Source organism: Heterocephalus glaber, unplaced genomic scaffold, assembly GCF_053883595.1.
Source record: "Heterocephalus glaber isolate CG9 unplaced genomic scaffold, H.glaber_assembly_v1.0 deba00000071, whole genome shotgun sequence".
Lineage (NCBI taxonomy): Eukaryota > Metazoa > Chordata > Mammalia > Rodentia > Bathyergidae > Heterocephalus > Heterocephalus glaber.
The window spans coordinates 12,748,092-12,771,308 of NW_028258137.1; the positions used below are offsets into that span (position 1 = coordinate 12,748,092).

The window sequence follows — 23,217 nt, forward strand, 5'->3', positions numbered from 1 at the left end:
ACCATGCTACTGGGGGGCCTGGGAGAAGCAGAAGGAGCCAGATTGGGCAGTTGCTCAGGCTTCAAGGGCAGGAAGGAAGGCAGGAAGGAAGGGAATTCCAGGACTCTGCCAACTGTTAGAGCCGGGGCTCCCAACAGAGGTGGACGGGGGTCTCCTTCTGGACAGGGGAGGCAAGACTTCATCCATCATGGAGAGAGGGGCTCAGCCCAGGTGGGAAGAAGCAAAAGCTGGCTTTACTCTACTCAGGAGAGACAGGAGATTCAAGTCAGCTGAGTGCTCAGGGCCTGGAATGAACTGCGGAAGCCAGCATCCCTTGAAGAGCCAAACAAGCAAAGGGAAGTGACGAGTGGAGTGGATTTAAACTTACTCCCAGCAGCACAGAATCTTGCAGAATGATGCAGCAGCAAGATCCCTTGCCAAGCAAGCTGTCTGAGTCAGCTCCTTAAGGGGTCTTAAGAGATCTAAGTAGCCTTTGGGGTCTTAAGAGGCTATGGGCAGGGGAGGGGTTAAAGGCCACAGCTGTGCCAGCGACTGAGTGAGGGTCTCACCCCAATTTACTTCAATCCTCCCTTGGTGGGCTCTGGACTGCACTTCCTTTCCAGCTCACTGGAAGCTCTGGGGGCTGCTGGGAAGCTAGTCCCTCTGGCACAGCCTCCGTACACCTACAGCCTGTGCAAAGGCTCCAGGTGGCCACCCGTCAGTAGCTTCACCTCTCAGGGACTGTGCACCCTACCCAGGTGGACAGTGCTTTCTGAACCTACCACAGGGCTACTTGTGAGGCAACCAGGGCCAGGTCCCCCTGCCACCTTACAGCCACGCAGCAAGCCTCACAGAGGGCTTGAGATCCACCTCTGGACTCCTGGGAAGATGGCCTGCAGTGCCAGAGACGCTGTCCCTTCCCTGCCCCCAGCTCATTTCCACTGATCTTTTGTGGCAGCTTAGACATCATCTCTCTCCAGAAGCTTTCCTGGACCCTTCCACTGGGCTGGGCACCCTGCCCCCACCCCATCTGCTCCCACAGAGCTTCACCATGCCGCGATGCTGCCACTGGGATCTTGACAAACCCGAGCTCTGCCCACGGTGGTGTCCCCACTGGTGGGCACTGGGTCCAACACTGGTGGACGCACGTCAGGTCTGCTCAGTGACAAATGGCTGCTCGGTGCTCCCCGGGCTAGCACAGCGGCAGTGCCCTTCTGGGTGCCAGGCGGAGGCTCTTCTCTGTCCTTGCAGGGAGGATGGTGAGCACTCGCCTCCAGCAGTTCCATTCTCAGACGCAAGGCTCTTGCCCAGCCTGACAGCTGTGGCCTAATTTCCAGGGCTATCACCGGACTCCTTATTTTTACCCACTTGGTATTTTTCATTACTGATGTGGGGGGCGGCGAGGGACTGGAGATGGGGGAGGGTGTGGACAAATGGAAGACACAAATGCTATGGGGCCGCTGTCAGGGTGCTGGGGGAGGGACAAGCCAGGCTGGAAAGGGATGGGGGTAGGGGTGGGAACAGAGATGGATCCAAGGGGGAAAAAAAAATCCCAAATCCCACTTCTTGATTTTCCTCAGTAAGCATTTTTGACAAGGTCACAAATGCACTGGCTCTATAGATTGTTGGCTCTAGACCACATTTCAGGCAGCCTTTAAAAGCCAATTCTTGGCATAGCTTCAGCAGAGCCCGAGGAGAGGGAAAACTAGGGCACTTTTATGCTCTGAGAAAACATCGGATCCAGGTCACAGCTTCCTGGCTGCCCAGAAGCGGTGGGGCACCCCTCCTCTGGGCCTGAACCTGAGCACCCCCAGCCCCGCATTTCCTTCCAAGCAGGAACTGTGAGGCTGGGTCACACACTTCTTTCTTGTCACCTGTCTTCCTGTCTCTCTAGACTGCAACCTTGGTGCAGGCAGGAACCACAGCCATCTGTCCCTATGTGCCCAGGGCTGGCATGGCGCCTGGCACACCTCAGAATGGACGTAAGGGAACCCTGGATCCCCGCCCCAGCTAGGTGATCTCTCTTTTTATAAACTCCCCAGCATTCAGCCACCTAAAATGCTCCTGTCACACCGGAAATGCCTCCTCTCGGGATGATGGAGGCTGCTGGCTCAGTGCACAGTGGGCAGTTGGGGAAAACGAGGGCTCAGTTTCCTCTTGCATTTAAGAACTCAGGAGATCCTTAAGGCCCCTCCTGGCTGCCATCTGCCTGAGACTGTCCTCATCTCTCTTCAATCATGGCCCCGTGGCAACCACCTGGGGACCCATGTGTGAAGATGGGATTGAGTGGACCCTGCTGGGAGGTGCTGGGCTATGTCCACCCCTAGTGCCACATAGCACAAGGGAAGAAGCCCTGTTCTGCCAACGCTGACACCTCTAGTCTCAGGCAAGCACAGTGCTGCTGATGGAGGGAAGCCACACAGGAGCGATTAGCTGGGAGGCCTGTGGGATTCCTCGTGTGCCGCCCACACTCCATCGGCCTGGTCCTCACTGCCTGCTCCCAGCCGGTCTCTGAGAAGGGTGCTGAGTCACAGACCTCCCTTCACCCTCCCCTGCCCCTGGAGGGATGGAGGATGTAGCTGCTGGGAGGTGAGGGAGACACTCCTTCTGCCAGCGCCGAAATGGCCCTTGTGGGGCCTACTTCCCACTTTCCGGCAGTCAGCGTTAGAACCCAGAGCACAAGGGCACGCTCATTCAGTCTCCCCCCCAGTGTCCGCTACCTTGGATTCTAATTCTGCAAGCAACTGCTTCTCTGCCTGTACCTGAAGGTGGGCACAGGACCTCCTGCACCAAAAGTGGGCACAGTTGGGTCTATTACAGTCGGGCATCACACAGCCAGGCCTTTTCTGACCACCCTGAAGGCTGTGATGAGACTCAAGCCCAGGACAGTTGCTGAAGGGTGGGGTGCTGAGAGGAGTGAGCCTCCGTGCCACTTCGCAAGTGGGCCGTGCAAGAATGGGGCTGACAGGAGCAAAGGGAGAGAACTGTGCAGGAGGGGAGAGGGAGGCCAAGTCCTGATGAGAGCGGGGGCCTGATCTATTTATCTATCCATCCATCCATCCATCCATCCATCCATCCATCCATTTCATACTCCGTAGCCCAGGCTGGCCTCGAACTTGAGGTGATCCTCCTGCCTCAGCCTCCCAACTTCTGGGATTACAGGCATGCGCCACCACACCTGGCTCACCTTTTTTAAAAAAACATGAGGTTGAGAATTAGTTTTCTGTCCTGTGCCATCTGGTGTGTGGAATGGGCAGGCCTGAACAAGTGCAGGGTCAGCAGGTGGGGAGGGGGATGCAGTGGAAGGAAGGATGCTGGGATTCCAGTCTATGTTTAATGCAGACTCTACGGCTTTCTCCCTCACCCTCCTCTAGAAAACAAGAGAAGCTGAATCAACCCCAGAACATCTGCTTTCCAAGAGGTGAGTAGAGGGAGCAGCAGAGGTGGCCAGGGAGGCCAGGCCCAGCTGTGTGACAACCCTCACGCCTCCTGGGCCTCCCTATGCTCAAAATGAGAGGAGAGAGGGCCCTGCTCCCTGGGCAGCTCCCCTCTTGGCTGCTCCTGATGATGCACAGTAGCTATGTACCAGGCTCTTTCTGTATGTTTTGTTGTTTATTCCTCACAAACAGCAGGAGGACACAGTGATGGCCCTTGCCTTCATTTTTCATTTAAGAAAACAGTGCTCAAGGCTGAGGGTGTGGCTCAGTGGCAGGGCATTTGCCTAGCATGCACAAGGCCCTGGGTTCCATCTCCGGCACTGGCAAAAATGAAACATATAATGCCTTCAAGGCCCTAAGTTCAACCCCCAGAATCCCCTTCCCTGCAAAAAGTACAGAAAGAAATAAAGAAAGGAAACTGCTCAGGAAGGCAGCCATGGGGTAGCCCTGTCTGGACTGCCTGGTGTCATGGGAAGAGCAGTCCCTTTCCCTACTCTATGTGGGATCTGTTAGGGCTGTCAGCCACTCACAGGACCCACAGTCCCAACCCTGCCACTGCCACCCCCACCAGGGATGTGTGACCTCTCTGGGACAGTCAGAGCTTCCCTGTGGACCACAACCTACAGAGATGTGAGTCACCTGAGGTGGTGGCCATGTCTCTGATTTAGAAGAGACCAAAACAACAAGGCTGACAAATTACAGTGGCACCTCAGTTTGTGAACTTAACTCGTTTTACAATTTGGGGGAAGATGGCCGTGTTTGTGTTTGTGTGGGGAAGATGGCCACGGTCATGTCTGTCACCCACTGCAGAGTTTGCAAATCGAGGTATTTCTCTGCATGGTCCTCAAGACTCTGTCCAGAGCTAAGAAATAACAATTCTGGGTTTCAGGAATTGTGCTCAGTGCCCAGCTCACTGGGAATGCTTAACAAACATCAACTGGGAACAGGCAATTCCAGGACATGGCCCCAGGAGCTTCTAAGTCCCTGAAAAAGCGTGCACGCGCACGCACACACACACACAAACAACTGCAAAGAAAAAGTGACCACCTGGACTACATTAAAAACCAATGGAGGGCCGGGGATTTAGCTCAGTGGTTCCACCACCTGCTTTGCAAGCACAAGGACCTGAGTTTGATCCCTAGTACAAAAAAAAAAAAAAAAAAAAAAAAAAAATCAATGGACACCACGAAGAGTGATAATAAGGCAAACCACAGAGAAGATTATTACAATATATTCAGTGAGGAAGACCTGAATCCAACATATACAAAAAACTTCCACAAATCAGTAAGAAAAATACTGAAACTCCAATGAGAAAATAACAAAAACAGGCTTGTCACAAAGGATATCCAAAAGGCAAAGAAGCTATGAAAAGCCGTCCAACTTCATTAAGTCTTCAGGGAAATGTGAATTAAAACTACACACCTACGAGTATGGCTGAAATTGAAGACTGACAATACCAAGTGTTGAGGTGGATGTGGAGCACCTGGAACGCTCTTGCCTTCCTAATGGGAGTGGAAGTTGGTACAAGCAACTTGGACAGCATCTCCCAGACTTATGGCTGTAATATCCACTTGCCAGTCCCACAATTCCTAGCATGTACCATACAGAAATGTGTCTATGTGTAAAAATGCAAGAGAACGTTCATAGCAGCATTATTCATAATACAACCAGCCTGAAAACAACTCACATAGCCACCTATGCCTGAATGGATAAATAAATCATTGCATCTTCATAAAGTAGATTCTTCCACGGAAATGTGAACTAGGGCTACAACTAACAGAGGAATCTCACAAACACAACGTGGACCAAAAGAAGCCAGATTTGTGAAAGAGCACAAACTGTATGATTGCATGTATGGAAAGTTCAAAACCAGGTACAAGGAACCTAGGAGGAGCACTAGAAGTCAGGACAGGGTGACCTGGGAGAGGATTGGGGGTAGACAGCTGGAGGAGACAGAAGGGGCCTCCTGGGGCCAGAAATGTTTTATTTTTAGATTTGAGCACTCATTCTATGGGTGTGACAATTAGTGAAAATTAGCTGAGCCACTCATGATTTGTGTACACTACTCATTAAATTTATACTCACAAGAGGCACAGTGGCACAGAGGGAGGAAAGGCTGCCATGCCTCCCTCATCTGTGGCACTAAAACAGAAAGCACACTGTGGTTAAGACAGGGAGGTGGGTTGGGCATGGTGGTGCATGCCTGTAATTCCAGCACTCTGGGAGGGTGAGGCGGGAGGGCTGCAAGTTCAAATCTGCTTGGGCAGCTTAGTAGATCCTATCTCAAAATAAAAATTAAAAAAAAGGGTTGAGGATGTAGCTCAGTGCAAAGGCCTTGGTTTCAATTTCTAGTACCACTACCAGAAGGAGAAAAAAAAAAATGGAGGTGGCTTTACCAAAGAGATGACAAAACCAAGTTGAAATCAAGTCAAGTCTCAAGTCAGAACTCCTGGGCACACAATGGAGCCTGCAAAGCAGGTTCTCTGAAGCAGTCAGAAGGGCCAGGTGTCCTTTCTTTGCCTGGGAAGGACTGGATATGGGAGCAGCAGTCTGGGGTCAGAAGGGATTACCCAAGGCCATAAGTTTACGGATGGCCAGAGGTGAAGAGCAGACACAAGGCCAGCCGGAGCTGGGGTGGGCGACTGCAGCCCATGACCAGTGCTGGGTCGAATCGCTCCTCCTCAGGGAGTAGCCAGAGAGATGGCATCTTAGCCCTTGAGGAAGAAGCTTCCAGAAGGCAGGAGTGAGCACCCAGGCTCAACCACACCTGTGGAGGGCTAGGAAAAAACAACAGCTGCCCTGAGTTACTTGAATCTGTCTCAGCTTGGCTTCAGAACAAGCAGAGCCAACATGGAGGAGACGTGCGAGTGTGCTCAGCCAGGAGGGAATCAGATCAGCCGGAAGGCGGGGGTGAGCATGTCCTCTTGCACAAGAGTCAGAGGGAGGCTCTGACCGAGAGAGGCATTTACTGTCAAAGCGCCAGCGAGGCCTGAGGAGATAGTGGTGCAAGCAAGATGGAGACCAGAAGTGGGCTTCGACAGTGACAGGCCAAGGAGGAGGAAGGGAAGGACACACGGATCTCCTCAGTGTTCCACACTGCCGGGAGGAACCAGGCCAGGCTGACTGCTCTGCAGGGGGCTGGGTAAGGCCCTGGGGCCAGTCTCGCTGCCCTGGCCATCACTTTCCCTTCCTCACACAAGACCTGGGCGGGGGGGGGGGGGCACAGCTCGGGGGTATCGGGTGGCTGTTGAGCTGGGGCAAATGCTGTGCTGTTATAGAGACATCCAGAGTTGAGACAACAACAATGACAACAGGAACAGACCCAAAGCCTCTATCCTCGTGACTGGAAAAGCAGTAAACTTTTATGGAAAGTTCCACTGTCCACTTCAGATTCCAAGGGCCTCCTTGTGGGCTGGCCAAGCCTGGGTGGCAAGAGGCATTTGGCCTGTACAGCATCCTTCCCTGTGGTATCACGGTTCCCCCAGGCCAGGTCCCTCCAAGAGCCACCATTTCCCATGCTCCACGACGGGGCCTCTCCTATGTGGAAGGGGCAGCTGGTCTGGGGTCTTTCACAAATGCCCATGTATTGTGATTATTTGTTTGGAAACAGGGTCTTGTTATGTAGTTCAGGCTGGCCATGAACTCATTATGTGGCCCTAGTTGGCCTTGAACTTGTGGTGATCCTCCTGCCTCAGCCTCCTGAGTTGGGATCACAGGTGTGTGAGACCCCGCCCAGTTTACAAATGCCCAGACAGAAACCTTTCTGGGTATCGTTCTGAATGGGGCTTGGGCATGGGGTTTCTGTGATCTCAGTGCCTATCTGTTGAAAGCAATCACTTGAGGGCAGCCCTAAGAAGGGTGTTGAAACCATACCAGGATAAAAGGAAGCTTGTCCTAAGAAACACACTGTACAACAGATGGACAGGACACACACATGCTGTAGTTGTCTTTTCAGGAGTTGGTGAGCACTTGGAAACTATCTAAGGGTACACATTTGTCTGTCCTGGCTCAGGTGCAGGCCTATCCCAAAGTGGCAAGAGGATGGAAAGTGACTTCTAGGGGCCAATTCCAAAGCTGCTGCTACTTGTTAAAAAGATGCTGCATTATGATACAGCTTAGCTACTCGCTAATTCACCAAGCTGCCTGAGTTACCAGTGTCAAAGCTTTCCAAGTTTCCTGGCATCCTTAGGTAATGTATAAACAGTCAGATCCAGAGAGTATTGCCAGTTCCATCTGGAAACCAGGTCTGAAGCTTAGGTAGGCATTTGTTACCAAGTTCTCAGTCCCCTAAAACAGTTTGTGACAATTGCTCCTCAGCCCTGCTGGCTGCCTGAGCTATGGGCTGGGGCAGGTCAGTACCTCTCAGGTGTGTAGACTATAGAGTGTGTGCCTGAGTGGGAGGCTGGAAGGAGGCAAGGGGAGGAGAGGTGACAAGTCCAAGGCCACGTGACAAGTCCAAGGCCACGTGCCATGTGCGGGGTGAGCGGCTTTCCTATCAACCCTGTGCCTTGTCCTTTCCACAGGGGCTCCTGGACACAGTGGCAAACAGCCGGCTGCTCGGGTCACCTTGGAGGACAAGTGCTCTCCCCATGTCAAGTTCACCTGTGGCCTCTAACCTTCTACAGCCGTGCTCAAAGTGCTTGGATCCCTGAAACATGGGGGTGCTGCCCTTTGAAGCCCAGGCTCCCAGAATACACTATGCAGCGACCCGCCCCCCCCAGACCCCTCCTCCTCCTGGCCCTGGGAGAGTCTAATTAATGCCAGCCCATTGCATGTGGTTTCCATTTGCCAGAGGAAAAGATGGCCCTCTCGCCGTGGGTGCCAGTGTGCAGGACGGTGCCGGGACTGCTTGGAGTGGGCAGAGCAAAGCCAGAGCTGGCCCCAGGTCGCTCGACCCTCTTTCTACTCCTGGGTCAGCGAGGGGCAGAAGGGCTCCATCTCAGATGGTTCTGTGATGTGCTGGGATGCTGGTCACTGCCCTGGATTAGGGGATAACGGACATGCAGAATGGGTCAGGGTCTCTGAATACTGCCCCTTGCAAGGACATGTGTTCCCCTTGGAGGGTAGGACTTTTCTTCCAGGCAGTCCTTTGTGTCAGATCAGGCCTCCCTGTCACTCACAGTCCCGCAGTGTTGGCTCCAATTAGTGGACTGGAAGCCAAGGGCTGGTTGTGCAAGATGGCTTCTGCCACACCCTCCTCTTTGCTGCCTTGCACTGAAACAGAAGTGCCCTGCGCTGGGCCCCAGCGTGGGGGGAACCCAAGAGATTCACACAAGGAGCTGGGCAGACCTTAATTAAGTCAGCCAGAAGAGGAGCTTCCTCTGAGAAGAAAGGAAGACATTCCTCAGAAGAATTCCTCCAGCCCTGTTCAATGTCCTGTCTCCTTCCCTCAGCGGCGAACCCAATCGATATGGCTGCAAAATAACAAGAGGTCAAAACCTGTCGGCACTCTGGGGAGGAGTATTGTACATAGCTAAGTTAGGTGGGAATATTATATAGGCAGTCAGGCCCTCGAGAGAGTCAGTGCAGAGGACGAAAACACATTACAAGGGTGTCTAGAGGTACACCTGCTGGAGGCCAGGCCTCAGCATAAAGATGGAATGGCCAGACCTAAGATAAGTGGTAACACCCAGTCTAATGAAGTCTAGCTAGACATCAGTCACCTTGGTGGGAAACCAAGACCCCCAGACTCACCCCTTCCTGAAAAGTTCTTTCTTCTTCCATGTTCACTTGCTATGTGACTTGTTTCCCCACTGGGTCACTATTACCTAAGCGACTATACTAACAATCTTACTGATTGATCACAGCTGTAACCTACGTTGTACCCATGTGGTTGTGTTCTGTAATACTTCCCCTGAGAAGTGGGGTTCTCAGCAACCCATTTTTGGGCCCCTTCCTGCCTCTCAGGAGCTGTATCTTTCCCCCGAAATAAATATTTCCTGCTCTGAATCTCTGTTGTTCCTAGATTCATTCTTTGATTTTAGAGAACGCAAACTCGGTGCATCAGACATCTAACAGGTTGGGAGTTATAGTATTTCCCTTATATCACATTTGGAGGTCCTAATATCACTTCCTGTATCAGGAGGACCAGGGCCTCTATAAGCAGACAGACTCAGGTTGGGGAGCATTTGCCATAGTTTATTTTTATTCTGAGCTAAAGTATGCGATCCATTAAAAGGATGAGAGGAGGCGAACTGAGTAGGTCTCTCAGATGCTCTCTTGTAAGCTGGGGCCTGGGGCAATGTGTGCTTTTCTGAGATGCCCACTGAATGAGGGTGGCTGGACTTCACACTATTCTCTGCTTTGGCTTCTATTAGCCTCAGCACAGTGGGCTTTGGGGGGCTGGCCACTGGCTTGGGCTCACAAGCGGTGGCCGTGTCCCCAGGCAAAGGGACACCGGAGACTAGGAAGCTGGGAGATTCTGGGGTGTGAGGAGGAGCTGGCCTCAGGAACGGTCAGTCCAAGTGGGCTGCAGAATGGCCAAGGCCAGCAAAGTGGAATTTCCCAATTACAGCATGAAAGAGCTACTTCTCCTGTCTCCCGACATCCCCCTCTCTAGTCCCAAAATTACAAACAACTCCAGTTTCTAGTGGCTGCCCTGCCCCCCCACCACCCACCTTAACGACCAAACGACTCCCCACTCCACCTATTACCCCTCTTTCCACATAAGGGCTCTTATGTAAACCCAGGATGCTGGAGGACAGTGAAGGGCAGTAAGAGTGGGGCCACATTTGGGGAGTGAATGGGACAGGCTACCATGTCTGTCTCCATCAGGAGAGGGACAGCAGGACCAGAATGAACCAAAAGCCTTGTGCTGGGCTTCTCTGGGTTGGGGTCTCAGGAAGGAAGTCCCATGATCGCTTCTTCCTTTCCCACTTGGGCCCTGGTTCATCCTCTCCGGATGCCTGCTTCATCTTAGGGGTGCCCCCTTTCCCTGGGAGGGTGCCGGGGACTCATCCACCATCAGCTGGGCGGTCGGGTCGAAGCCCGTGCATTCACAGTACACAGTGGCTCATTAAAAATGAAAGCATTAGCTGGCAAGTGCTCTTTGCAAGGCAGCAGGGAGGAAGAGGAGGGGAAAAAATGCACAGTTGATGGAGCCAAAGGACGCTGGCCAGAGGGCCGCGTTGGCAGGCAGCGTGGAGAGTCTTCAGACTTGCTACTTCCCAGCACAGAAGCAGGCTTGTAAAGATCACAGCTGTTGGGTTATGCCGGAGTTCATATCACAGCTTATCAAAGAGGCTGGCTTTTTCCCTCCTCTCCTTTTCTCCTGCGTATAAGTGGGGTGGTTCACGGGCAGACAAGGCCTGGGCTTGTTCTGCCAGCATTAGCATGGATGGTGGGAAGAGGCCGGAGGGTAGCAAAGCACACCAACACCTACTCCGGGCAGAGTTGGTTTAGCGGGGCTGGGAAGGGTGCTGGTGGGTGCTCTGGGCACCAGGAGAGCAGAACTGGCTCTCGGCACAGAAGGTTCACTTATCTCTCATGAGGGACTGGTTTCCCCTCCCCACAGACCACCGGGGGAGGTGAAGGCCAGGGCCGAGTCAGGAGGCTGGACAACAGCTCCCCTTCATCAGCACTGGGGCCGGAGCCCGCACGATCGTGCTTAACACAACACAGAACGACACTGTGAGCAGCTCCATTTCACGGACAAAGCAGGAAGGGCTTGGAAACAGGCGACATGCTTCCAAATGGGAGGAACTGGGGTCTGAACCCAAGCCTGACTCCAGAGGTCATGTTCTTCCTTCCTCAGGCTCTGGGGTGTGGGCAGGACTGAGGTGCCTCGTCTGCCCACTCACTGCACCCTGCTGCACACATAGCATCTTCCTGCCGTGTGTGGGCTGGGCCTCCACTCCCTGCAACCCCGAGAAGGGCCCGGAAGCATAGCAGGTCTCTGCAAGGCTGGCTGAGAGGCGAGGATTCTGGAGCCATTGGCTTCCCCAACCTCAACACATACCTAAACGTATGTCCACCATATGGGCACTGAGGTCCAGCCCGCCCTAGCCTGGCTGTGGCTCAGGAGTCCGGTTCCTACTCCTGTACTCCACATCAAGGTGCAGCCCCGAGGAAGCTGTGTGGGGAGGGGAGAGGATCCTGGGTCCTGGGGGAAATCACACATCCCCCTCAGTGCCAAGAACCCCACCAGATGTCTGTCTCCAAGACTTCTGGATGCCTCTGTCCTCCCACAGACTGCAGCGCCTCCTGGCCCTGTGCTAAACACGACTGCAGACAATGGCTCCTAATTCATCGGTCGAAGAAGATTCTCTCCCTTTCTTCTCAGGGCTCACCATTAGAGGGTGAGAGGAGCAGTGGAAGGGTTGTGAAACCGTTGGGTGCCTTCTCGCTCAGGCCTGTGCCTTCATGGAGGCAGCCTGCATGTACCACCAGCAGGCCCCTCTTTAAAGCCATTAGCAGGAAAGAAGAACATGGAACAGAGAAGCGGGACAACCCAGAGGTCTCCCCACGTAAACCCCGCCGCAAACGGGCCTCCTCTCTGCCGGATGCTGGGATGTGTACCCTGAGGTCAGGAACTGCTGGAGAAGAGCTCAGAGAAGGAAGAGGGTGGTGATGCCTCCCCACACCCCCGGGACATCCTTTTGGGGGTCCAGTCCATCAGAAGCTCCTTCTTGCTGTGGTCCTATTCTTTTTTTTTTTTTCCTCCCTTGTGTTTTGAAACAGGGTCTCACTATGTAGTTCAGGCTGGTCTTGAACTCACTACATAGCCCAGCCTGGCCTCGAACTCAAGGGAATCCTCTTGTCTTGGCCTCCCAAGAGCTGAAATTCCAGATGTGTATCTCATGCCTAGCTTCTTCTCTCTAGCCCCTCCCATTGCAGTCTTCTGGCACAATTCACAGGGCGCCCTCAATTTTCTACTCGGCCCTCGAGCTAGCCTGTGGCTCTCCTCTCCTTTGGAGACCAGATTCTGGATCAAGTCTCTAGCCACCCCTCCATTTCTGGTCCCCCACTCCTTCAGCTCCTCTTGAAGCACAGCAGTCCCTGGTGGGGCTCATCTTCCCTCACTGCCTCCTGCCAGCTCCCTATTTCTTCCCCTTCATTCTACCTCCCTCCTCTTCTGGCTCCTCCTTCCTTTCCCAACCTTCACATACTGCAGCTCCTGAAGGCTTGGCCTCAGACCACTTCCCTTCTCAGTTGGCCTCCTCGTACTCCCTAAAAATGAAAGCTCCACAGGGCAGAACCATCTGGAACACCAGGGCTGGTGTCGGTAAATATCTGTTGACTGAATGACTACAACATCAATTTCCAGATTTGCAACTTGGATCTTCCCTTTGAAGAGCCAGGTGCACCAAACTGCTTCTTCATCATCTTCTTTTTTGATGTCCCCAAAGCAATTCAAACTCAAACATGTGACCACCCTCATGTCCTGTTACTCTCTCAGGGCTCCTACTACAGGGACCAGTGCCACCATCCACCCAGCCATTCCAACCAGGGACTTGCATGTTGCTCCCGACTCGCTTCCGCCTCTCTGCCTCCAGCAACCAGTCCCAGTCAACTAGATTTCCTACAAATACGGAGTTCCTTCACTGCTTCCCACTCCTCACAAGCTGCCAGTCTCACTTAGACAACAGCCTTGAACTGTTTTTGTCAGTCTCAGCCTCCCAAACCCATTCTCTCCAGCAACACAGCAATCTTTCAGATCAGCCAAGTTGTGTCCCTCTCTGCCCATGCCCGGCCGGTGCTCCCCACTGCCCTCTGGGCTAGTGACCCCAGTCCTTGGTACAACCCACCAGGCCGGGCCAGATTCCCTTGCTCTCTGGTTTACAGCAAAATGAGCTCTCCACACGCTTTCCTGTCTTGAAGCTCCACAACTCTCCAGTCTTTGGGACCTTACTTGAGTCGTCTGCTCCCCAAGAACCCTGGACCACTTCAGGCCACCACCCTGAGGGGCTGATTTCACTGGCCAGGAGGGAGGCCCAGCCATCTTGTTTTGTACGCCTGTCTGGTAATCTAACACACAGGGCTGAGAATGAGTGCTGGCAAGCATGTGGGGCCATGTGGATGATTCTGGAAATCACCACCTGCTTTACTGGGGAGGTTGGAGAAATCTTGCCCCTGATCTAGCTGTCATTAATCTGAAGGTGACACTGGCTCACTCTTCTGATGACCCTGCTCCTTGGAGCTGAATATGAGACAAAGGGAGCCAGGCTGCTGCTGATGACAGTTCTTGAGGCCAGAGACTGACGGCGGCATTTAGGTAAGAGACATTTCACCTGAAGGGAGAAACCGTATCTCAACAAGCAAAACGATAATTCAGTTGTTTTGCGGAAATGTTTCCAATGTCCTGCCTCACGCAGGTAGCATCAGCAACCTGGTAAGCAGCTGGAACCTTCTTCATTTCTTATACGAACAGACAAGGTCAGAAAAAGGAGGCAAGAGAAGGGAAAGAGCAGATGGTTGCTTTGACACCATGTATGGTGCAAAATGCAAAGCCCTGGCTCTGTGGGGAAGAGGAGGCGCGCGCGGAGCTAACCTGATGATGAAGGGGCCTCTGACCTCTAGGAGTTTCCGTTCACTGCTGAACCTCTGCAGAAGGTTGATCATGAACTTATAAAAGTAGGAGTTCATGGTAGGAGTAGAAGGAGAACATTCTAAGCCTTTGGTACCTGCAGAGAAAGGGACAGAGCCAGAATTCATTCTGATTATGTGTCTATAAGCTGATGAAACCCATACAGAATATAAACAATTGTAAACACCTAAAAAGTCTGTGTGTGTGTGTGTGTGTGTGTGTTTGTGTAACAAAGTTAGAAAATCTTCAATCAAGGGCCACAGACTGACAGAAAAAAAGGCAAGGGCCATACCAGTGTGTAAAGCACATACAGGACGCACATTTTGCTTCCTGCAAAAATTCCTATTTAGCTACCCACTCCTCCATCCAACTCCAAACCACACAGGGAACATCTCTTATGTGTAAGACCCTGCTAGATGCTATAATATTTAGAACAAAAACAAACTTCTACTCATTAGCCCAGTAAATGAGATACGTGGGGGTCCTCTGCCCAGGTAAGGACAATGACAAGTCGAAGAGAACACAAGGGTAAGGCAGGCACATTCTCAGTGGTTAACAAAATCAGCAAACCCACGAGAGGCAGAAGCCAAATTCCTTCTCCAGTTTTATGTGAGAAAAAATACATGGTGTGTACACCCACTGAGTTAAAGACAGCAAACACCAAATAGTGCAAAGTGTTTCAATCTTCACTTAACACTTGGAAATCAAACATCCTTTCTTCCTCATCTTCAGGAAAAGATGCTCTTTTAGCATGGCACTCTGAATACCTTCAAAGCCCTGGGGTGGCTTTGTAACAGGAAATGCAATGCCTCCTCTGATACGTGTCTCAGTTGAAATCATGCTGATGACCATTACTGCCATTCCTTCAACTCACTCCCATACCATGTGCCCAGCACTGTGAGTGGAAGGAAAGGGCTGACGGGATGCTTGGATGGTCCTGGCATGGTGTATTCATACATCCCACTCATCCCTTCCTTCCTAATATGCATGCTAACCTCAAAGACAATGCTGCAACGAGGTGGTCAAGACAGCAAGGCCAGTCTGTCCAACACACTAACAGGAAATCTTTGGTAAACCAGCAGCTTTATCGAGATTTTTATCCATATACCATAAAGTTCGCCCTACCAAAGTGTATAATTCAGAGGTTTTTCAGAATAGTCATAAAGCTGTATAGCAATCACCACTAATTTTGGAATATTTTAATCCCCCTCAAAAGAAATCCTGTAAAAAAATTTTTAAAAAAAGGGCCAGGGATTTAGCTCAGCGGCGTCACTCCTGCCTCTCAAGCTCAAGGTCCTGAGTTCAATCCCTGGTACAAAAAAAAGGAAAATCCTGTACACATTAGCAGTGCCCTCCCCTCCCATTCTCCTTTGCCCCAGGCCCTGGAGACCACTGATCTAGTTTGTTTCTATGGACTTGCCCCTTCTGGACATTTCACACATATAAATGGAACCTTAGAGTATGTGGCTTCTTTCATGCAGTGTATTTTCAAGGTTCATTCTCATAATGTGCATCAGTTCTTCATTCTTAAGGGTGAATAATATTCCACTGTATGGATATACCATGTTTTGTCCATTCATCAGTTGGTAGATATTTGGTTGTTTCTACTTTTTGGTCAATATATGAATAATGCAGTTGGGAACATTCACTTGCAAGTTTTCTGTAGGCATGTTTTCATTTCTCTTGGGTATCTGCCTACGAATAAGATTGCTGGGTTATATGGCTACTCTGTATTTCACTTTTGAGGAATTGTCAGGCCCTTTTCCATAATAGCTGTACCATTTTACATTCCCACTAGCAATGCAGGAGGATTCCAATTTCTCCAAATCCTTGCCAGCATTTATTATCTGCCTTTTTGATTATAGCTGTCCTAGTGGATGGGAAGTGGTATCTCATTGTGGTTTTGATTTGCATTTCTCTAATGACTAATGATGTTGGTATGTTTACTAGCCATACGCATATCCTCTCTGGAGAGAAGCCTACTCAATTCCTTTCCTCATTTTTAAATTGGGCTATTTGTCTTATTGAGTCCTAAGGATTCCTCATGTATTGGTTACAAGTCTCTTATCAGGTATGTAATTTGTAAATATTTTCTCCCATTCTGTAGGGGTGTCTTTTTGCTTTCTTGATGGTGCTTTCTGAAGCACAAAATTTAATTATTTTATTTTGTTTTGTTTTTTGTGGTGCTGGGGATTGAACTCAGGGATTCATGCATGCTAGGCAAATGCTATACCAAGGAGCTACCCATGCAGTCTCACAAAATTTTAAATTTTAACTAAAATAACTTTTTTAAAAAAAGATACCAGTGTATCTTTTTTTTCTTGGGCTGCTCACTTCTGCCAGCCTCTCTATGGTTCCAGTGCCTTGTGGGAGTCATGTAGCCCTCCCTGCACTGGGGAAGGGGGAACAGGCACCAACGCAAGGTAAGCAGGATGTGAGCTCTCTGAGGGTCAAGTGAGGCTGTGAGAGGTCATCTCAGGTGCCAGAAGCCCTGGCCTAGTGTCTGACAGAACAATGTGAGGGACGGTCCAGAGCCTTGTAAGCGAGTCTCACAGAGGTGCCCCTGGGGTTGACTGTCAGACACCAGTGGCCAGACAATGGCAGCGAGATGTTCCTCCTAGGAGTTCTGGCTTTTGAGCTGGACTCAGATGTCCCTCAAATTCGCTTCTGGTCCTTGTAGGGAAGTGGCTGGAAACTAGAGGAAGTGTTTCTCTGACTGGTTTCTCTCAGCTGCGGGTTACTCTATGAGGATTCCTCACCAGGTGCCACATGTCCGAACCCTGCTGTCCTCATCCCTGAGACCCTCCTAGGCAGCCCGGTGAATCTGAAGTGAGGAGCCCAGTCAGGGACAGGCCTCATTTAGCTTCCTCCTGTTTGGACTCTATCCTGGGACTGCCCAGGGTGGTGTGGCTGCGGAGTCTGACTGACTCTGAAATGGCTGTTTGCACAATCAAGTGTCACAGTCTCAAAGGCCCAGCTGGGGCGGATCTCTGAAGAGGTGGCTGCAGGTACAAATGTCGAGGCAGCCCCACTGCATCCTCATCTTCAGAGATAAATTCGGAGGCCTAGTGCTGGCCTGGCTGGGGGACACAGGCTCCCCTTGCCCCCTGCAGATACATGAGGACTGTGGCCCAGTTAACTTCAGGGTCCTCCTAGGAGCACACTTGTAAAGGTTCCTTGTGTCCCTGACCCCTTCCTGCTTTTCTGTGTGCACCCCTTGCCCATCCCATTTTCAAATCTAGGATATTTGGGCTCCAAAGTGTTTCAAAGGACAAGGCGGGGGGGAGGGAAGGAGATACAAAAAGAATGAAGGTGTGTCTATGTACATGTACCAACTCCCCATGATCAATGTAATCAGATGTACTGCAAACCTGTACTAATAAAAATAAAACCTAAAGAAAGAGAAAAAGAACAAAGCGAGCAATACGGGGAGTAATAATGAAAAAAATCCTCCTTGGCTGGGACCATCTATTTCTAAGGATCCGGTGCTCAAGCAGGCAGTGGGGTTCTAGCCTAATAGGGCAGTAGGAAGCTTTGAGTGTGGCCCATTTCCTTACCTGTAAGTGGGGGAACTAAGAGCTCCTCATGAATGAGACAAAATGTGCAATGTATTGGGCCTGGGGGCTGCCACACAGCCTGTGAAAAATGGGGGCTGCTTCTCCTGCAAGGGGAAGACTGCTCTCATTTGAGGCTTGGGCTGAGGGATTGTCTGGAAATGTGTGAGTGGGGAGACTTGAGATCTTGGACAAATTCAGAATGTTCTACTGGGATGAGGTGTCCCTGTACCCCCCGGCCCCCAATCATACACCTAGGAGGGAGACCAGAACCCCCTTCAGCTGACACACTGGCTGAGGATGGCAGGAGGGAAGGCCTGGGGGATGCTCTGCACACATCTCCAGTTTCCTCAGCTCCCACTCTGGGCCAAAAATTATGGCCTCTCAAGTCCAGGCTGTACGGTGGCCCTTAGGGGAAGGAGGAGAAGGCAGAATCACCTGTGGAGAAGCCCTGTTAAGTGATTCACATCCTCACAGTACAATGGCCATGGGGAAAGCTTGTGTAGTCAGCCCTGCAATGCTCCTGCTGTCTAAAGACAACAAACAGTAAGCAGCTGGCCACTCCCTGACTATGGCACGTGCCTTCCCTGACCTGAGGCTGACAGAAAGCCAGGGTGTGATGGGAGCTCCAGGGGAGTAGTGACCAAAAGCAGGACCTACCATCCTGCAGGATCCCACCTGCTAGACAGACCAGAGCCTGAAGAGGAGATGCTGCCTGTATGGCTTATATGCAGATGTCCTCCCACAGCCTCAGGCACTTACAGGTGTGGCTTTTCAGAGATGGCTGGATCATGTGATACTGGGATTAAGGGCATGTGGCATTGGATTAACTCATGGATGGCTTTAGCGTAGTCCTGGGTGTGGATAATAGGAAGCCCCACTCTGAGTGTGGGGGGCACCACCCAAAGGGCTTGTAGCCTGGATGGGATAAAAGGGAAAGGGAGGGGCAGGGGATTTAGCTCAGTGGTTCTGCTGCCTGCCTCGAAGGCGCAAGGTCCCACGTTTGATCCCCAGTACCAAAAAAAAAAAAAAAAAAAAAAGGGAAAAGGGAGGCTTGCTGTTGCTGCTTGCTGTTTTGATGTCCCTCTGCCATGCTACCCTGCTTGGAGCCAACCAACTATGGAGTGAAACCTCTACAAATTGAACTGAAATAAACCTTTCCTTCTTTAACTTGTGGGTGCTGAGTATTTTGTCTCAGCAATGAGAAAAGTAACTAAGGACAGGGTTGGGGGTCCTTTAGCAGCAGGAGAAGGTGGGGGGCAGGATGAGGAGGAGGGCTGTCACAGTGCTTGTCAGGGACAGAGTGAGGCCCTGTGGAACCTCTCCCAGCCTCAGTTTCCCCTGTGCTCAACTACTTCTCAGATCTTGGCAGCCTTTAGGCCTAGCTGGGTTGAGATGGAACCTGAGAAAAGAGGTTCTCTGCCAGGGCTTCGGGCATAGGAGGAGCAGATGAAGTGGAGACAGAACTGGTCCCCGGAGGGTGACTCCAGCAACAAAAGCCTCAGAACAGTGCTGGATTCCGCTTCCCCACAGCCCGCTCCTCCTGGGGGAGGACCTTAAGCGCCTCTGCCTCGTCCATTCACCTGCGGCTCTTGCTCACCCTGCTGCGACGGCAGCATTCTGTTCCTCAGGGGGCGCCTGCTAAGAGGCTGTGCTTGCAACACCACTGACAGTGCAGTCTTGCAGGCCCACTTGGGAGGGTGGACAGCCAGCTCTGGTGGTGAACAGGGGGCAGGGGAGGGGAGAACGACCTGGCTATGTGTCTCAGGGGGGTCTCTCTGAGGGGTGGACTTCCATCCAGGTCCTACAGAGGATGGGATGTGAGGAAGAGTACAGGCCCTCAGCCAAACAGATCTGCCTCGTGTTTCTGGTTTGGGCAAGTGAGGAGCCTGCCGGGCCCTGACAGGAAGTTCACGTGACCGGCCGACTGCGGGGGGAGGGGGGCAGAGACAGATGCTGTGGGGAGCCCTCTGTATACAAAACCAAAAGCAGGCCGGTGGGGAGGTGGGTGGCTGGGGAGCCAGCCCCGCAGATGGTGCTAAGTGAAACCTGATGTGGCGACATGAGAATCTGCAGAATGTCTCACAAACAACCTTCCCTGGGATGTTTTGGATTGAGTTTTGTGGCTATGACGTGAAGGAACCTCACATGTCAGGATAAAAATAGCTCTGGCCTCAATACACAATGCGAGTTACAGTTCAACAGAACCAGATGAGAAAACATTAGCCGCTCAGCTCAGGCACAGCAAGGTCCCTGCTCTGCTCCCCACCCTTTCTGCTGGGATCGGGCTGTGTGTCAGGACAACCCCTCATGAGTGGGCATGAGGGTCTGCCACCCTGGAAGTGCTGGGGAAAGGCCAGCGGCTGGTCGGAGCACTCAGGAGCCCGAGGGGCCAGTTCAGATCCAGGTCCTGCTGCTGCCTAGCAGGGTAGTGAAGGGAGTGAGACTTCCCCGAGGCCAGTCACTCACTTGTGAGCCATCACAGTAGAAAGGGTATAGTGAGCATCTGGCACAGGAAGTGCTCCATGGAAGGGACAGCGTGAGTGGCAGGGTGGTAGGGGACTAAGGAGGACAGGCCGCAGAGGGGCAGCTTCCCCACAGAATCAAATGGCTGGGAGAAAGGGAGGCCTAGCAGGGTCCTGGGGTGTGGCATTTGTGGAAGGGCGGGCAGCCCCTTGGCTGCATGGACAAAAGATGCAGCAGCATGGCTCCCCGGGGGACCAGTCCTGGAGGGGATCATTTTCTTCTCTGTGGACCAGTTGAGGTCCCCGAGAACAGGAGTTGAGGTCCCCGAGAACAGGAGTGGAGGGCCTCACCCACATCCAGAGACTGTTCAGCTGCTTGGCTCAGAGCAAGAGGGAAGCTAATGAGTCGGAGCACGGCCCGGGAGGGATTTCTAGCTGACAGGGCAGTAGAAAGGCTTCCCAACTATCTGCCACCAGGAAAGAGATGGTGCTGGTGCAGAGCAAGGGCTGGCCCAGGGCACTGCCTGAGGGAGGAGCTACAGTGGCCTCAGGCCAGCCGACAGGCCTGGCAGCCAGGGGACACCTTCCTGGGCAGTGGTGCTGGGGAGCCTCAGCTCAGGGTTGGTGACTAGTCCCATGCCTTCCCTCATTTTAATAAACTTAAAAGAAGGTCTGGTACTTTATGATGCTGGGGATTCAGAGATGAGTAAAACATGGCCCCTGTGGCCTGAGATGGGCACACAAACCACCCAGCGATCCTGCTAAAATGTGCCTGGGAGTGGGATGAACGTTTGCATTTCTGACAGTTCTAAGCCACTAGGAAGTTACAAGCTGCATCTTGAACAAGAGGGTTCTAAGAAGTCACAGAAAGGAAGGACAATGTCAGTTCTACCACCAACCCAACCTGAGCAAGCATGAGGGAGGCCTGAGCGGGGGCAGCCTGGTGGAGGACGGGGCCTGAAGTTGGCTCTAGCTCTGGGGAGGCCCTGTCATTCCCAGGAAGGAAGCTCACCAAGCACTCAGCACCCATTTTATAGAAGATGAAGAGGTAGTGCCGAGGCAGGGCACTTCCACAAACCCGCACCATCATCCCTTCTGGGGCCTCCTGGGGGCTAAAGGGGTGTGGATGAGGCCTTGAGGCTTAAAGAGCAAAGGCTACAGGAAGTGGAGGGACAGCAGAAGGACAGAAATGAAGGAATGAAGGAAGAAATGTACGGCCTGAGGCCAGATGGGGGGCCCTGAAGTCACTGTGGAGAGACAAGTGACTTCCCCAGGTACTGCCAGGGCAGGACTACAGGCCCAGCCCCGACTGGCCCTTTCCTCAAGTAGTGGAAGCTTCCAGGGCCAACAAGGGTGGGATTCCTGAGCGTGCAGTTAGGAGGCCAGGCTCTTTGGCCATCTCCAACGCCTGTTGCAATGGCCAGCTGAGGGAATGAATGTAAGCTACCCTGCGTGCAGTGCTTAGCACAGGGCGGGTCTCAATGAATTTGCCACTCATGTGGGCAGTCACTGTTGTCACTGCTACTGTTACCGCAGGGGAAATGCTTACTGATGGCTTTCTGGGTTTCCTCTAGAACTCATTTCTGTGTAGGGACATGAAGATGCCACAATGGCCTGGGCTGCAAGGGATGAAACTGAAAGAGAACATTTCATTTTCGCTCACTTTCAGAGACAGAGGTGGAAATACCTTGGGCTGGTAACCCTACACGGTTACATGGCCATGAGTGGTTTCTTTCTTTCTTTTTTTTTTGGTACCGGGGATCGAACTTGGGACCTTGTGCTTGGGAGGCAGGGAGTGGCACCACTGAGCTAAATCCCCAGCCCTATGGTGGTTTCTGTCCACCAAGAATGGCCCCATGGCAGGCAGGAGAGTCAGGGAGAACCAACGTCAGTCCTGGGGAGACCTTCAGCTCTAGATGTCCCCTGCTGGTGTGCTCGGTCACAGATCCTTAGGCTGTCTGTGTCTCCCCAGTCCCAGCTACTTGCTCTGTGCAAGCAGAGCCATCCAGGCCCCAGGACAATAGAGGGACCCATCCGAGGGGCCTCTTTGATCCTGCCAATCTTTCTATGCAGGCTCAGGGTTAGGGTGGGCCTGTGGTCTGGCCACTGTCCCCTCTTCCCAGAGCTTGCTGGGACCCCTGCAGACTCTTCTTCAATCTCAGAGACAGGCAGAGAAATACAGACGGGGCTGAGCCATGGGAGACTGGGGTGGGAGGCGGGGCGGGAGAACCCAGACTGGGGCCTCTGTGCTGCAGGGAGGAATGTTTATGCTAGGCCAGGGGAGAAGAAAATCCCATGTGGGCAAATCTGCCTCCAGGGCCCTGGGGACCACTGCTGTGGTGCATTTAGGCCAGCAGAGCAGCCACCCAGGCGTGTGATGGGTCTTGTTTCCCCACTGCTGTGTTTGATCTGCACCATTTGAGTTTACAGACCCAGGGCGCAGGCAGGGCCATTTGGCTCCCTGCAGATACCTAACTTCATCTTTGCTAGGCTCCCTGCCTCCTTTGCCTTCCAGAAAGTCCCCACACGGAGGGTGGGATGATCTCCCTTTATGAGACACTGCGCACAGCTTCTTGAACTGTGCCCTGTCGAGCTGGAGGGAAGCAGGATCCAGACAAGAAGAGGGACAGGCCCTGCGGCCTCTGTCCACACGCATGGCCACGCAGAAACAAACAGAATGACCCCGTGGGTGCTGGAAAAACACGCTGGGGAAGGGCAGGCAGCAGGAGGAGTGAACATTTCCTGCATGCTCTGGAACCTAAAGAGCAACCCCCACATCCGTGGTGCCTGGTGTGTACCTCCCAAGGCAGCTGGGGCCAGAGAGGGGCAAGGGCACCCTGGCTTCCCGCATTCTTTCATTATTGGTTTGAACTTGACCTTTAAAATCACAGACCCGCTTGGAGACTGATGCTGGCCGTGAACCCACACGTGTGAACACATGTGCACCAGCCTGGAGGTTGTCACATGGGCCTCAGGTTAAGAGCTCGTGCCTCACGGTGCTGTTCATTCTTGAAGACACAAGCACTGCTGGCTGCAGGCACTTCCTTGGTGTTCTCTGCAGCCCAGAGGTCAAGGTGAGAGTCTACTGCCTCAGCCTGAATGGTCTACCCAGCTTGGCAGGGCCAGGAGCTAGGGCTCAGAGCTCTTTGCCATGTGACAAGGGGGAAGATGGCAGGGCACATGTCTCCTGGGAGGGAGGACTAGGGGCCAACACAGAGCTTCTCTCCCTCAGTTTCCTCCTGCCCTGCTCTCCCCTT

The 23,217-nt window shown here is 52.5% G+C and overlaps 1 protein-coding gene and 1 long non-coding RNA gene across 3 annotated transcripts in view; one reads left to right on the forward strand and one right to left on the reverse strand.

The window, feature by feature from the left end:
• LOC106009244 (uncharacterized) overlaps positions 1-9,365 on the forward strand; it is a 29,334-nt gene extending 19,969 nt beyond the window's left edge. Inside the window, exons 2-3 of the long non-coding RNA XR_002394299.2 lie at positions 3,354-3,400; positions 7,940-9,365. This is a non-coding gene — a long non-coding RNA (uncharacterized LOC106009244). The remainder of the gene's footprint in view (positions 1-3,353; positions 3,401-7,939) is intronic.
• Positions 1-23,217, reverse strand: part of Vac14 (VAC14 component of PIKFYVE complex) — a 103,370-nt gene that overhangs the window by 24,353 nt on the left and 55,800 nt on the right. For both annotated transcript variants that reach the window (XM_004842891.3, XM_021256721.2), the window contains exon 14: positions 13,906-14,038. In XM_004842891.3, the coding sequence (XP_004842948.1) occupies positions 13,906-14,038 (133 nt within the window). The remainder of the gene's footprint in view (positions 1-13,905; positions 14,039-23,217) is intronic.